Consider the following 15,469-nt stretch of genomic DNA (forward strand, 5'->3'; position numbering starts at 1 on the left):
TTGGTATACCTTATTTTCTAAATCAGCAATCGCCATACAGTACTCATACTATGATGTAGGCTACTGGCTAAGAAATGACGCTCCCCAAAAACTATCATTTCAAATGCCAAAAAAGTTTTAGGCTTGTTAGAAACGACTCCCAAGAGCAGTTTGCATAAAAAAAGAGGTTAGTGTAAAGAAAATACTACAAAAATAAGTAATTACAACATTCATTTAAAATGGCATATGTTCAAGTATAATTCTAAATACATTACTGTGCTTAGGATACCATAATTTCCCTTCTATTACACCAAAGATTTTTCAATGAGACAGTAATTGAAAAAACAAAATAGCTATTAAGAATAGATACCTAAGGTAAAATAAAACAGCACACTGGAGAGAATTAAGCTCTATATTTAGTGAAAAAAAAAATGAAAGAGCAATGCGACCCTTAAATTAAAAAATGAATATCACAACAAACATCACAATACATTCCGTACATTGCAGCTTAAAACGAATATTTGTATATTGAGCATTTATCCCAGATATGACATACAGTACTTAAAACAGTATTATGAAAGGCATTAAAATTAATAAACTAAGTTTAATCATCTTTGATTGGTTTTCAGGTTCTGATAACGAATCAGCTCTTTCGGTGTAACAGACGGTACTAATTGTTCAATTGCTACCTTGAAATCCTCCTCTGTGACAAGAATCTCACCTTCCTCTTCCTTTACTTTGCCTGAAAATATTTACAGCATAACATAAAACAGGATCCCTAACACAATACAATATATTGCAGCAATTGGGTGCCATTTCCATTCCGTTACAATTACCTACAGTCTATATTTTGACAAATATTTTCAAGCAATGCAAAGAAATAAGGAAACTAAGAAGCTTAGATAAACATATCTCAAAATAAACAAAAAATATTATTAAACTCACCTTCTGTTATATGCTGTATTGTGCGATGAAGTGCTGTGTATAATGCATCAGTACACAGAGAGTACAAATCGGCACCCGTCAGGGTCAGCGGCAAAAGCTCAGCCACACGTTCAAGAACCACATCTTTGTCTAGCGGGACTCTGAAGGACAAAGAAAATTGTGAATGAATGAAATAGCAACCTTCAAAATAAACTAAAAACAAACTTTTTAGTTCTTGAGCTTCCAAAAGTAGGGTATTGTAGTATGAAAAATATAAATGGATTTAAGGAGTTTAATATAACCAAAACTGAAGATATGGTATACTGTACAATACATTACACCTTGGTGAGTTTCAAAGCACAATAATGTATTAAAGATGTACAAATAAAGAAAGGCTACAAAATCTCCCAAATTTAAGAATCCATTGGATATACTAGAGATTTGAAACTAAATTTGTTGGTTTATCTCATTTACACGTGGATGCAGAATATGATGAACACTAAATGCATGAGCATATACCAAAAAAAAGGTGGACAGATGATCATTATAGATCCTATAGCTTTTGTTTTACATCAAACTAGCATTATGACGTACTAGTTCAACAGCATGTTTTGTGTAAATTTCTATTCCTTTAGGTAGTTATTTAGGGATTTAAGATGGCTGCTGTACTAACACCTCTTATTGGTGTTTGGATCATTAGTGCAAGTTTTATAAATCGCCACCCTCATAAACTAACTGCCTAAGTCATTTTCTCCACTTGTTGGGAAATAATAAAAAAAAAACCTTCTCGTTTCCTAATTCTTTATATCATTGTGTTGAGCTTCAATTAACAAATTCTAATTCACAAATTCTTCTGTTAAGAATTTGTGAATCAAAGCCCAACACAATGATATAAAGAATTAGGAAATGAGGTGGTTTTTATTTCCCAACAAGTGGAGAAAATGACTTAGGTAGTTAGTTTATGAGGGTGACGGAATATAAAGTCAACAGGGTTAATCCTTATATTTATCAATGACTGAATGGCATCAATACTAAATAATCAGTAATGAATTAATTGGTGTTTATTAAAACAAAACCAACTTTCACCGAGTAAAAAATAGAATTATATTAATAAAATTTGTTATTTCTACACACACCTGGTAAATGCTTGAGACTGAAACATGTGTACTTGAATTGCTAAACCTTTGACTTGTTAATAAAATGATGGTATTTTCAAAATTGAGATGAATAGGATGTGAAGAAATACCTCTGAAATGTCTATTGAAAACATCTAATCGAGGGAGTTTCCATGGAAAACTTTGTGAGAATTGTAAACTTGTTAAACAGTACTGGTCTCCAACCCCTTGAAGCTTTGGGAACTAAGAATAATCTGCACTAAAAACCCAGAACAGGGGTCAAGATCTCTTCTATTACATTCATTTTCCAAGAAGTTTAAAAACTTCTAGATTCAAAATTTGTGGCTTTTCTGTATTTGTTAGATATCTTAGAAATGGGCTCTTGGACAAGGCCGGATTGGAGTCTATAAGGATTCAGTAACCTCCTTTGACAACAGCTAACACTCATAGATTGGGACGAAGGCTCTCCCACATACAGTATCATAAAAGTGGGAAAGTCTTCCTCCTACTGGAATTTGCAGGGAAGGACTGCCATAGCGTTCTACGATAAGATTTTCGAGTTCGGATGGGAACTCATGTCTACCACTGATATGAAAGGAATTCCTTGGCAACAATTCTAAGGATGTCGAAGCTATTGGCTTAAAGGCAGAAACTTGAAGCACTGCTTTGCCCCCTTAGTATAGACTTGGGCAATTACTTTATCAATCCTGTTTACATCTAAAACAGGGGAAAAAAATCATTATTTCTTCTCTTAATCACAAAACACACAAAGGCTGCTAAAGATTAGGCTAGACCATTCAGTGTATGTGTGCGCAAAAGGAAAATGAGCCGTACCCAGAGAGAGGGATCCAATGTAGTACAATCTGGCAAGTCAAAGGACCCAATAACTCTCTAGCGGTAGTACTGTATCTCAATGGGTGGGCCTAGCCGACCTACTACCTAGGGTATCATTTTGAGGCAGCCTAGCATAGGCTAAGCATAGGACTCCTATCCTATTTGCTTTTTCCATTTCATCACCTTTTATCCCTTTGGAATTATTAATGCAGATAACAGTGAAAATTTAAGGGAATTTCCAACTCACCATTTCAACAGACAATACCAGTACCTACATTTTATTTCAATGCTGTGCTTATTGGAAATAGTATGAAAACCAATAACTATTTTTATTTTCAGTGTACAATACTGTATTCTAATAACAACCTCAATGTAAAACACAATCTGCTGTAATCAGCAAATACAGACGGAAGAAATCTCAACTTACTTAGAAGTGACTGCCCGGAGTACCTTGACTTGCCCAGCTCTGTCTTCACAAACTCCAAGGAACACCATTTTCTCAAACCTGATTGAGAGAATAAGCACCAAAATTGAGATAAGTTTAAAGCAGAAATCCTTCAAGAAATTATATCAATCATTTGAATATCTTCAAGATGAAATGCCACTTGAAGGCTTTCAGTCAAAAGCTCAAGATAACATATAACAGATATGATATCAGTACACTGTACAGTACTTCAAAGTTCCAGAGAATTACGTTTCTTGTAAATAATGAAATATTGGAGAAAATTCTTAAAAATAAAATCATTCATAGATAATTTATCAAAACCTTAAACCCTGTTTAACAGATGGTCTTACATTCTATCTGCTTCATGGAATCTTTTCTTAAATACTTTATCATTAGGAAGAATGCTTAAGTATTGTATTTCTAATTTAATCTTGATTACTGCTTCATCAGTACGTGCTACAATATAGCAGGTATCACAAAAAGAGCTTGGGGTTTCAAAATGAAAAGGAGTAAAGATTTTCCCATTCCTAGATCATATAAGAGCTAATGGTGAATAAAAGGATGAAAATGGTTATGTTATACAGGAAAGAGCCACCTTAAAGTAAAGGAACATTTCTACTGCTTTGGCAACATAGTAGACTGTCATGCCTGAATGGAGAAGGTAGTAAAAACTCAGCAATCTAGATTACAGTACTTGAGAAGGGATTGCTGGACTAGCAGTAATACACTTGAAATAAAAAAAAAGTATTCCAATAACAAAACAGAAACAGAAAAAATGTTCCTAGTGTTAGAGAGATTTTCTTTATACACCAGAAGCTTAAACACCTATAAATGAAATGGAGATGGCTTATGAAGAGGTCTGAATGGAAAACGCTAAGATTTATAGCCAATACAAATAAAGAAGCCGAGAATGATTTTCTGAGCAATGATTTGAGAAGAATGGGATTCAGAAGTGGCGTGAGAAACCAGTTAAAATATACAGACAATGGAGATAGGGCATAGATGAAGACCTATACTGGATGACAATTCATTATGGAAAAGAATGGAGAGAATTCATCAAATATCTAAAAACATTAGAGGAAAACCTGATGTAGGAAGGTTAATTGTAAATAGTATAAACATGTTATAGTCAACTGTTCATATTAATTCTTCACAAATTATTACTAACCTACAGTCTCCCTGGAGTATTACAGGCTAGCTAAAGGGTTGTATCATGTCATATTACGTTGATTTCTATTTATTATCTTTTAAATTTCCCATTATTTTCTAAAGAATTAACAAGTCATGTATTCTTATTGGATAAAAATGATATTTTAATTATAAAATAAATTTTTGAATATACTTACCCGGTGAATGTATAATAGCTGCTACTCAGCGGCTCGACAGAAAACATACTAAAAAAACTCGCGAGCGATCGCTATGAAGGTTGTGGGTGTGCCCACCAGCGCCAACTACCGGCCAGATACCACTCTTGCATGTAAACAAACCCTTCAATTCTTCTCGTCCCGCTGCGTCTCTATTGGGGAGGAAGGGAGGGTCTTTAATATATATATATATATTCACCGCGTAAGTATATTCAAAAATTTATTTTATAATTAAAATATCATTTTTAAATATTTAACTTAGCCGGTGAATATAAAATAGCTGATTCACACCCAAGGCGGTGGGTAGAGACCAGAGTTAATTAAGTTTACAGCGTATAAGCTAAGAGTTTTTTTGACAGTTATCAATATAACAAAACCAAAATATATAGGTACCTGGTAAGGAAGCTGACTTAGACGATTACTCTGCCTTGTAAGTCTGTCTTCCTCACGGAGCCCAGCGATCCTCTTAGGATGCTGAAAGACTCCCAGGAGCTGAAGTATTAAGGGCTGCAACCCATACAACAGGACCTCATCAAACCCCTAATCTGGGCGCTCTCAAGAAATGACTTTGACCACCCGCCAAATCAACCAGGATGCGAAAGGCTTCTTAGCCTTCCGTACAACCCAAAAAACAATATTAAAAACATTTCAAGAGACAGATTAAAAAGGGTATTGGAATTAGGGTAATGTAGTGGTAGAACCCTCACCCACTACTGCACTCGCTGCAACGAATGGACCCAGTGTGTAGCAGTCCTCGTAAAGAGTCTGGACATCTTTTAAGTAAATTGACGCGAACACTGACTTGCTTCTCCAAAAAGTCGCGTCCATAATACTTTGCAGAGATTTATTTTGCTTGAAGGCCACGGAGGTTGCTATATCTCTAACTTCGTGCGTCTTAACCTTAAGCAAACATCGGTCTTTCTCATTCAAGTGAGAATGAGCTTCTCGTATTAAAAAAATCTGATAAAATATGACAAAGCATTCTTTGACATAGGCAATGAAGGTTTCTTAACTGAGCACCATAATGCCTCAGATTTACCTCGTAATGACTTAGTATGAGCTAAATAGAACTTAAGAGCTCTAACAGGACATAATACTCTTTCCAGTTCGTTGCCTACAATCTCTGATAAGCAAGGAATATCAAAAGATTTAGGTCAAGGACGAGAAGGCAGTTCATTTTTGGCCAGGAAACCAAGTTGAAGTGAACAAGTGGCTTTTTTCTGTAGAAAAGCCGATGTTCTTACTGAAGGCATGAAGTTCACTGACCCTTTTAGCCGAAGCCAAGCACACTAGGAAAAGTGTCTTGAGGGTGAGATCCTTCAGGGAGGCTGAATGTAATGGCTCAAACCTGTCTGACATGAGGAACCTTAGGACCACGTCTAAGTTCCATCCAGGAGTTGCCAAACGACGTTCCTTAGAGGTCTCGAAAGACTTAAGGAGATCTTGGAGATCTTTATTGTTGGAAAGATCTAAGCCTCTATGTCGAAAGACCGAAGCCAACATGCTCCTGTAGCCCTTAATCGTGGGAGCTGAAAGGGAGCGAACCTTTCTCAGATGTAAAAGAAAATCTGCGATTTGGGCTACAGAGGTACTGGACGAGGACACAGATTCTGACTTGCACCAGTCTCGAAAGACTTCCCACTTCGACTGGTATACTCTAATGGTAGAAGCTCTCCTAGCTCTTGCAATCGCACTGGCTGCGTCCTTCGAAAAGCCTCGAGCTCTTGAGAGTCTTTCGATAGTCTGAAGGAAGTCAGACGAAGAGCGGGGAGGCTTTGAAGGACATTCTTTACGTGGGGCTGACGTAACAGATCTACCCTTAGAGGAAGACTTCTTGGAAAGTCTACCAGCCATTGAAGTACCTCGGTGAACCACTCTCTCGCGGGCCAGAGGGTAGCAACCAACGTCAACCTTGTCCCTTCGTGAGAGGCGAACTTCTGCAGTACCTTGTTGACTATCTTGAATGGTGGGAATGCATATAAGTCCAGAAAAGACCAATCCAGTAGAAACGCGTCTATGTAGATTGCTTCTGTATCTAGGACTGGAGAGCAATAGATTGGTAACCTTTTGGTCAACGAGGAGGCAAAGAGGTCTATGGTGGGTTGACCCCAAGTAGCCCAAAGACTCTTGCCCACGTCCTTGTGGAGGGTCCATTCCGTGGGTATCACCTGACCCCTCCGACTGAGAATCTGCCAAGACGTTCAAGTCCCCCTGGATGAATCTCGTCAACAGGGAGATGCCTCGAATTCTTGACCATAAGAGAAGGTCCCTTGCGATCTCGAGCAGCGTGAAGGAGTGTGTGCCTCCTTGCTTGGAGATGTGCGCCAAAGCTGTGGTGTTGTCTGAGTTGACCTCTACCACTTAGTTTCGAAGAAGCTTTCGAATATCATCAAGGCCAAGTGGACTGCTAATAGCTCCTTGCCGTTGATGTGCATGCTCTTCTGACTTGAGGTCCACAGACCCGAGCATTCCCGACCGTCCAGGGTCGCAACCCCAACCCAAATCCGACGCGTCGGAGAACAACGCGTGGTTTGGGTTCTTGACTGCTAGGGATAGTCCCTCTCTCAGACTGATATTGCTGTCCCACCATTTAGGACATGCCTTCACTGGTTCGGAGACTGGGAATGATACCGTCTCTAACGTCTTGTCCTAGTTCTAGTGAGAGGCTAGATGGAACCGGAGAGGCAGAAGGTGTAGTCTCCCTAGTGAGACAAACTGCTCCAGGGATGAGAGAGTCCCTACGAGACTGTTCCAACTCCTGACTGAACAAACGTTATCTTTTCAGCATTAGTTGGACTTCGAGCAGGGCTTGTTCTAATCGGTGGCAGACGGAAAAGCCCGAAAAAAAACTGGACTGCGAATCTCCATCCCCAAATATAGAATAATCTGGGATGGGATCAGTAGGGACTTTTAGGTTGACCAAAAGTCCCAACTCCCTGGCCAGACTCAACGTCCAATGTAGATCCTGCAGACAGCGAAGACTGGACGATGCTCTGAGAAGTCAGTCGTCCAAGTACAGGGAGGCTCGGATCCCCGAAAGATGGAGGGATTTTGCCACATTCCTCATGAGCCTTGTAAACACGAAAGGAGCAGGACTGAGGCCAAAGCACAGGGCTCGAAACTGGTACCCCACATTCCTGTAAACAAACCTCAGAAATGATTGGGAATACGGGTGTATAGGAATGTGGAAGTATGCCTCCTGAAGGTCGAGAGAGACCATCCAGCCGCCTTCCATTAATGCTGTCAAGACAGCCTGGTAGACTTCATCGTGAAGTTTGTCTTGACAATGAACACATTGAGCGCACTTGCCTCTTACGTACACCTGCAGTGAACATGGCTGCCAGATCATTGGAGCCATCCCTGAGGAACTTGTTCCTGCAGAGAACGTGGCTGTCAGATCATTGGAGCCATCCCTGAAAGCCTTGTTTATGCATGACATAATTGTACAGCAAAACTTCAAACGCTCGAAAAAAGACTCCTAACAGGAGATGGTCTAGCTCTGAAGTCGACCATAAAATCTAGGAGCGTCTCATGGCCAGGCGCCAGGGAGAGTCTATGAGTGTCATATCAGACTCTCGCTCTATAAGCCAGCTTAAAAGTAGGGAAAGCAAAGGCTGTCTCCCCCAAACTCCTCCTGGTGATAAACCAGTCGCCTAGCAAACGTAAAGCTCTCTTAGAAGAGCTAGAGAGCACTAGCTTATAAAAACAACGGCTTCGAAGTAGCTAGGCCTAGTGTAAACTCTGACGTTTTGGCGAACGAGGAGCAGCAGTTACAAAAAGATCCGGACAAAGATCCTTAAAAATCAGTACGATTTATTTAAAGTCCATAGAGAGCTAAGCAGCTTTAGGCTCCTCTCCGTCTGACAGAGTCCTCAAGGGAATATCAGTAGGAGGGGGAACAGCAACTTCCTCATCTGAAGGAATCTTGTCCGACAAAAGCCGAGTCTCAAGCAAGGGAGAGACTTGCCGTGGTGGCAATGCTTGACAAGCAGAGTCCACACGCACTGGTGTATTAGTAGCGGACGAGGACGCAACGTCATGTAACTGCTTAACAGTCTGTGAACTGTCAACAACAACAGGTGCGGGAGGACGCTGGGCGTCCACTCGAGACTGTTTTGACTGCCTAGTCTGAGCAGTCAAAACAACTCTAGACTGCGGTAGTTGACGCTCAGCGTCAAAACAAGTCAACTCCGCTGGTTGGCGAACGTCCTGAACGTCAACAGGAGCATTAGGAAGCAGCCTAACGTCCAAATGCGGCTGAAAGCCAACACGTGACCGCATCGAGTGAGGCTCTACATATCGTGACTGACGTGACTTAGCTACGCCAATGTCAACAGGACGCACAAAGGTTCGTTTGGGCGGCTGAAGGCCAGGATCTCGATGAGATAAACGGCTAGGATCAACGTGAACCTTATCGGCAGAATAGTCCTCCATAAGAGAGGCAAGCTTATTCTGCATGTCTTGCCGTACAACTCATTTAGGAACAACGAGAATGGTTGCGGTAAGAGACGAGGGTAACGTCTGTGACTGCAAAACCTTGCCTACAAAAAGACTCTCGGAGCCTGTGTTACGTTTTTGTTTAGGCGGCGAGCAGTCTTCCGATGACTGCATAGTGTCAGAGCTGTCCTAATAGTTAAAACCAGGACGCTGGACCTGTCCTGAAAGGACTGACTTTGGCTTAAAGGGCCTCGAAACCTTGTTCCACGGTTTCTTATGCGAAAAGCCTTCGGATGACGAGGAGAAAATCGTCTCTCTCGTCTAATGGTAGGGGCGATCTTGGTGAGATACGCCTGATACCATAGAGGGAACGTCTGTTCGCTGATCAAGGCCTCTCGAACCCATAAGTCGTACGACATTACTTCTCCCCTGGGCTTGGGAGCTTGCAAGAGGTCCCGGACTAGGCGAACGACAGGCACGAACAGACGAACCCTCGGTCGCAACACTGATAACACTGCGCAATATCACTTTATCACTAAGATTTTCTGTTTTGCACTTATTTCACTGAAAGCAAATTTTTTAACAATTCACATTAGGTATGAATAAAACTGATTTCTACCTGAAGCACGCAATTCTACCCTCATCAAAAGGTTATAATTGCGAAATCAGTCATATAATGTAAGCACAATAATACAAGCAAAAAACAGTAAACATATTTTAAGATAAAAAGATCAGTGGCTGGGGAAGAGACTAAACACTAGTTCATTCAAAACTACGTTTTCAATCTCTCACCGTACAGTGCCTTGGCACGAGAATAAAAACTAAAAACGTTTTATCCTTTCTCCCCGTACAGAGACTAGGGACGAGAGTAACTCGAGAACAACGTTACTCGCTTGGGACGAGAATAAAGATCGGAACGTTCTCTCTCCTCTCTCTCTCTCCGTCTCTCTCTCTCTCTCTCTCTCTCTCTCTTGATTTCGCACCGAAGAGAAGAGCCCACTTACGTTTCGTCAAAAAACAGGTTATTTGACCAAAGGAAAAAACTGAAAGGTTTTTCAATTAAAAAGTTCCTTTAAAATAGAATTTAAAACATTTAAGCTTTGAAAGAAGAATGAACAAAACGTCAGAATCGGTTTACTCCTTCTGCAAAGTGAAACTGTGATACTCTCTCTCTCTATCGTAACGATAGAGCGCAAACTGCGTAGCATAAATAAACTAAACGTTTGTTCCTCTTTGAAACAGTACGAAGACTATTCAAAGAAAATCTTTCATAAAATATCTACTAAAAAATATTCATTTAATAAGTTTTAAATCATTAGCTCTGTAAAAGTTATTTACGATTGAAAGGGCTCAACGTTGTTTAACTTCGGTTTCCAAGTTAGGACCGCCTACTCTCAGGAAGGTCGCATATAAACAAATCATTAAAATTAATCTTGATGTTTATTATAAATGGAAAGCTAATCGAAGAGGCCTAATGAAGGCGGTTGAGATATAAAAAAAATATATAGAGGAAAATCTATAATTAATTTAAAACGTGATAAGATAATTGCTAAAAGCCTAAAACACACTTCCGTCTAAGGGAAGGGTCGGCCATTTAAAAGTCAAAGAAAGTCCATACTCTCTCTCTTGTCATCAAAAATTAAATCTATCCAAAAACGAGTTCAAGATTTAAGATGAAGATAAAACACCTGCACTGCGAAAGCTCAAACCAAAATGAAGTACTTCACCAAATATGTTGAGAAAACTCCAGGTTCTACAGCGAGTATTGATACGTCTTGTCGTCAACGTCGACAGAGAAGAATTGAAGGGTTTGTTTACATGCAAGAGTGGTATCTGGCCGGTAGTTGGCGCTGGTGGGCACACCCGCAACCTTCATAGCGATCGCTCGCGAGTTTTTTGAGTATGTTTTCTGTCGAGCCGCTGAGTAGCAGCTATTATATATTCACCGGCTAAGTTATATATTTAAAAACAGCTATTAAGAAATAAAATATATCAATAATGCATTTCAAGGGGTAGATGTAGTATGTTGCCAATCAATTGATAAAAGAAATACCTCTCCAATATTATAATGAAAGTAACAAAGCAACATAGGTACAACTATCAGAAATGAATGGTTAAGCTAACCTCAGTATAAAATTATAGGTAATGTGTTACTACATACAAACATATACCAAGGCACTTCCCCCAATTTTGGGGGGTAGCAGACATCAAACAAATGAAAAAAAAGGAGACCTTTCCTCTCTATGTGTTCCTTGTTCCCTTAATACTAAGTGTGGTACAAAATATAGATGTGTAACAAACATCAAAAGTAGTGTTAGTTGGAAAAGAAACTGCAGATATATGTAAAGGGTTCCAGTCTACTTGAAATAAATAAATAAAAAATTATATAGACTGTTGGACATGCAATGACCTAGAAAAGCTTTCAGTTTCATAAAATATACTGTACAATATCACATACATATACCAGGGCCCTTCCCCAAATTTAGGGGGGTAGCCGACATCACACAAATGAAAAAAGGGGACCTTTACTCTCTACATTCCTCCCAGCCTGACGAGGGATTCAACCGAGTTTGGCTGGTACAGCTAAGGTGCCACAGCCCACCCTTCCCCGTTATCAACCACAGATGAAGCTTCATAACGCTGAATCCCCTAACTGTACAAACTTTTATAAAATTGTGGTTCCTTACCTCCCAGGTCGCAAAAGAGCCGGATCGATAAGGTCAGGGCGATTTGTTGCCGCCATTACAAATACATCCGCTGTACTTGCTACACCATCTAGCTCTGCCAAGAGAGCAGATACTATTCTGGAATAAGAATGATTGAAAATATATACAACAGTACAGTACTGAGTTTTGGGACAAATCATGGCCTACTCATATTATCATAGCAGGCTCCTTTATCAACTGCTATCCATTGGTGTCAAAGAAGTACTTTGAATATAAGTGATCAGAGTCTGAATATTCATGGTTGGCGGTAACCACACCATGGTTTCAAATCTTTAAAAATGATCTGGCTCTTAATTCAACTTGACTTTTGTTGTCTATCATAATCTATAACAGCAATTAATTTTCCTCAGAATCTATCTATCTACCTATGTACCAAGGCACTGCCCCCAATTTTGGTGGGTAGCCAACATAAATAAAAAAAAGAATAAAAAGGGACTTTTCTTCTCTTTGCTCCTCCTAACCAGAGAAGGGCTACAAAATTATAATTAATCTGTTGATGATCAGCATTAAAAAACAGCTGATTTCCTTAACTGTATTAAGATACATCTACAACAAATTTCAAGGTTACCATGAATATTCACACAAAAATCACTTATAATCAAAGTACCTCTGTGACACCAGTGAATAGCAGTTGATAAAGAGGCTTACTATGATAAGTTGAGTTAACAATACCGGGAATCTATGATTCCTCTCACAACTGAATTTAGCTTCATTACTTCTTGAGTCTTATTCTCACTAATTTTCAAAATAATCATTATCATTCTAAGTACACTGTTTTATAATTAAAATATCATTACAAATTATAATCAAATCTAATGAGATCAAAAAGAAAAAATTATAGGTTCTCGTAGAGAATACTCAAAGGATTTGTAAGAGATGAGAATAGAAGCAAAGTAATACAGAAGAAATTGGACAGTGAAAACAGAAGAGACCAAGGAAAACAAATGAAAAGTGAAAAGCAGGGAGCACAGAAGTTGGGAAGGAGAGAACACTGCAAAGTACCTTTGGTACTGTCTATACACCCAAGCAAAGAACAGTATAAGGCACACTGTCATTGCTGTTATTGTTATTAATTTTCATTTTTTTAAATTTTATTATATGTTACTAATTTCCTATTAATCTTACACCAATCAGCATAAATGACCATTATTATTATTATTATTATTAGCCAAGCTACAGCCCTAGTTGGAAAAGCAAGATGTTATAAGCCCAAGGGCTCCAACAGGGAAATATAGCCCAGTTAGGAAAGGAAATAAGGAAATAAATAAATGATGTGAATAAATTAACAATAAATCATTCTAAAAACAGTAACAACGTCAAAACAGATATGTCATATATAAACTATTAACAATGTCAAAAACAGATATGTCATATATAAACTATAAAAAGACTCATGTCAGCCTGGTCAACATAAAAACATTTGCTCCAACTTTGAACTTTTGAAGTTCTACTGATTCAACTACCCGATTAGGAAGATCATTCCACAACTTGGTCACAGCTGGAATAAAGCTTCTAGAATACTGTGTAGTAATGAGCCTCATGATGAAGAAGACCTGGCTATTAGAATTAACTGCCTGCCTAGTATTACGAACAGGATAGAATTGTCCAGGGAGATCTGAATGTAAAGGATGGTCAGAGTTATGAAAAATCTTATGCAACATGCATAATGAACTAATTGAACAACGGTGCCAGAGATTAATATCTAGATCAGGAATAAGAAACTTAATAGACCGTAAGTTTCTGCCCAACAAATTAAGATGAGAATCAGCAGCTGAACACCAGACAGGAGAACAATACTCAAAACAAGGTAGAATGAAAGAATTAAAACACTTCTTCAGAATAGATTGATCACCAAAAATCTTGTAAGACTTTCTCAATAAGCCAATTTTTTGTGCAATTGAAGAAGACACAGACCTAATGTGTTTCTCAAAAGTAAATTTGCTGTCAAGAATCACACCTAAAATTTTAAAAGAATCATATAAATTCAAAGAAACATTATCAATACTGAGATCTGGATGTTGAGGAACCACCGTCCTTGACCTAATTACAATCATACTTTGAGTTTTATTAGGATTCAACTTCATACCCCATAATTTACACCATGCACTAATTTTAGGTAAATCTCTATTACTGTAAAGGATTCACCAACCCCAGATCTACATTCAGGGGATGGAATTGATGCAAAGAGAGTAGCATCATCTGCATATGCAACAAGCTTGTTTTCTAGGCCAAACCACATGTCATGTGTATATAGTATGAAAAGTAATGGGCCAAGAACACTACCCTGTGGAACACCAGATATCACATTCCTATACTCACTATGGTGCCCATCAACAACAACTCTTTGAGATCTATTACTTAAAAAATGTTATTTTGATAATAAAATAAATTTTTGAATATACTTACCCGGTGATTATATAGCTGCAACTCTGTTGCCCGACAGACAACTCTACGGTAAAAACTCGCCAGCGATCGCTACACAGGTTGCGGGTGTGCCCAACAGCGCCATCTGTCGTCCAGATACCCAGTACTCAATGTAAACAAAGACTCAATTTTCTCCTCGTCCCACTGCGTCTCTATTGGGGAGGAAGGGAGGGTCCTTTAATTTATAATCACCGGGTAAGTATATTCAAAAATTTATTTTATTATCAAAATAACATTTTTCAATATTTAACTTAGCCGGTGATTATATAGCTGATTCACACCCAGGGGGGTGGGTAGAGACCAGCAATATATGTTTACACTTTTATGAGCTAAGAGTTTTTATTTCATTTTAGAAGTTATCAAAATAACAAAAATAAAATAAATAGGTACCTGGTAAGGAAGTCGACTTGAACAATTACTCTGCCTTTTAAGTACGTCTTCCTTACGGAGCCTCGCGATCCTCTTAGGATGCTGATCGAACCCTAGGATCTGAAGTATCAAGGGTTGCAACCCATACAACAGGACCTCATCAAAACCCCTAATCTAGGCGCTCTCAAGAAATGACTTTGACCACCCGCCAAATCAACCAGGATGCGAAAGGCTTCTTAGCCTTCCGGACAACCCAAAAAACAACAATAAAAACATTTCAAGAGAAAGATTAAAAGGGTATGGAATTAGGGAATTGTAGTGGTTGAGCCCTCACCCACTACTGCACTCGCTGCTACGAATGGTCCCAGTGTGTAGCAGTTCTTGTAAAGAGACTGGACATCTTTCAAGTAAAATGACGCGAACACTGACTTGCTTCTCCAATAGGTTGCGTCCATTATACTTTGCAGAGATATATTTTGCTTAAAGGCCACGGAAGTTGTTACAGCTCTAACTTCGTGCGTCCTCACCTTAAGCAAAGTTCGGTCTTCCTCACTCAGATGTGAATGAGCTTCTCGTATTAACAATCTGATAAAGTCTGACCAAGCATTCTTTGACAAAGGCAAGGATGGTTTCTTAACTGAACACCATAAAGCTTCAGATTGGCCTTGTAAAGGTTTAGTACGCTTTAAATAGAACTTAAGAGCTCTAACAGGGCATAAGACTCTTTCTAGTTCATTGCCTACGATCTCCGATAAGCTGGGGATATCAAAAGATTTAGGCCAAGGCCGAGAAGGCAGCTCGTTTTTGGGTAGAAAACCAAGTTGTAGCGAACAAGTGGCTTTTTCTGACGAA

At 39.0% G+C, this 15,469-nt stretch overlaps 1 protein-coding gene across 2 annotated transcripts in view; it reads right to left on the reverse strand.

Moving 5' to 3' along the window:
• Window positions 1-373: 373 nt before the first annotated feature.
• Pex6 (peroxin 6) overlaps window positions 374-15,469 on the reverse strand; it is a 77,489-nt gene continuing 62,393 nt past the window's right edge. For both annotated transcript variants that reach the window (XM_068392423.1, XM_068392424.1), the window contains exons 9-12: window positions 11,786-11,902; window positions 3,280-3,357; window positions 925-1,064; window positions 374-721 (exon numbers count right to left, since the gene is read on the reverse strand). In XM_068392423.1, the coding sequence (XP_068248524.1) occupies window positions 588-721; window positions 925-1,064; window positions 3,280-3,357; window positions 11,786-11,902 (469 nt within the window). In that variant the 3' untranslated portion in view covers window positions 374-587. The remainder of the gene's footprint in view (window positions 722-924; window positions 1,065-3,279; window positions 3,358-11,785; window positions 11,903-15,469) is intronic.

Source organism: Palaemon carinicauda, chromosome 18 (assembly GCF_036898095.1).
Source record: "Palaemon carinicauda isolate YSFRI2023 chromosome 18, ASM3689809v2, whole genome shotgun sequence".
In the NCBI taxonomy this organism is placed as follows: domain Eukaryota; kingdom Metazoa; phylum Arthropoda; class Malacostraca; order Decapoda; family Palaemonidae; genus Palaemon; species Palaemon carinicauda.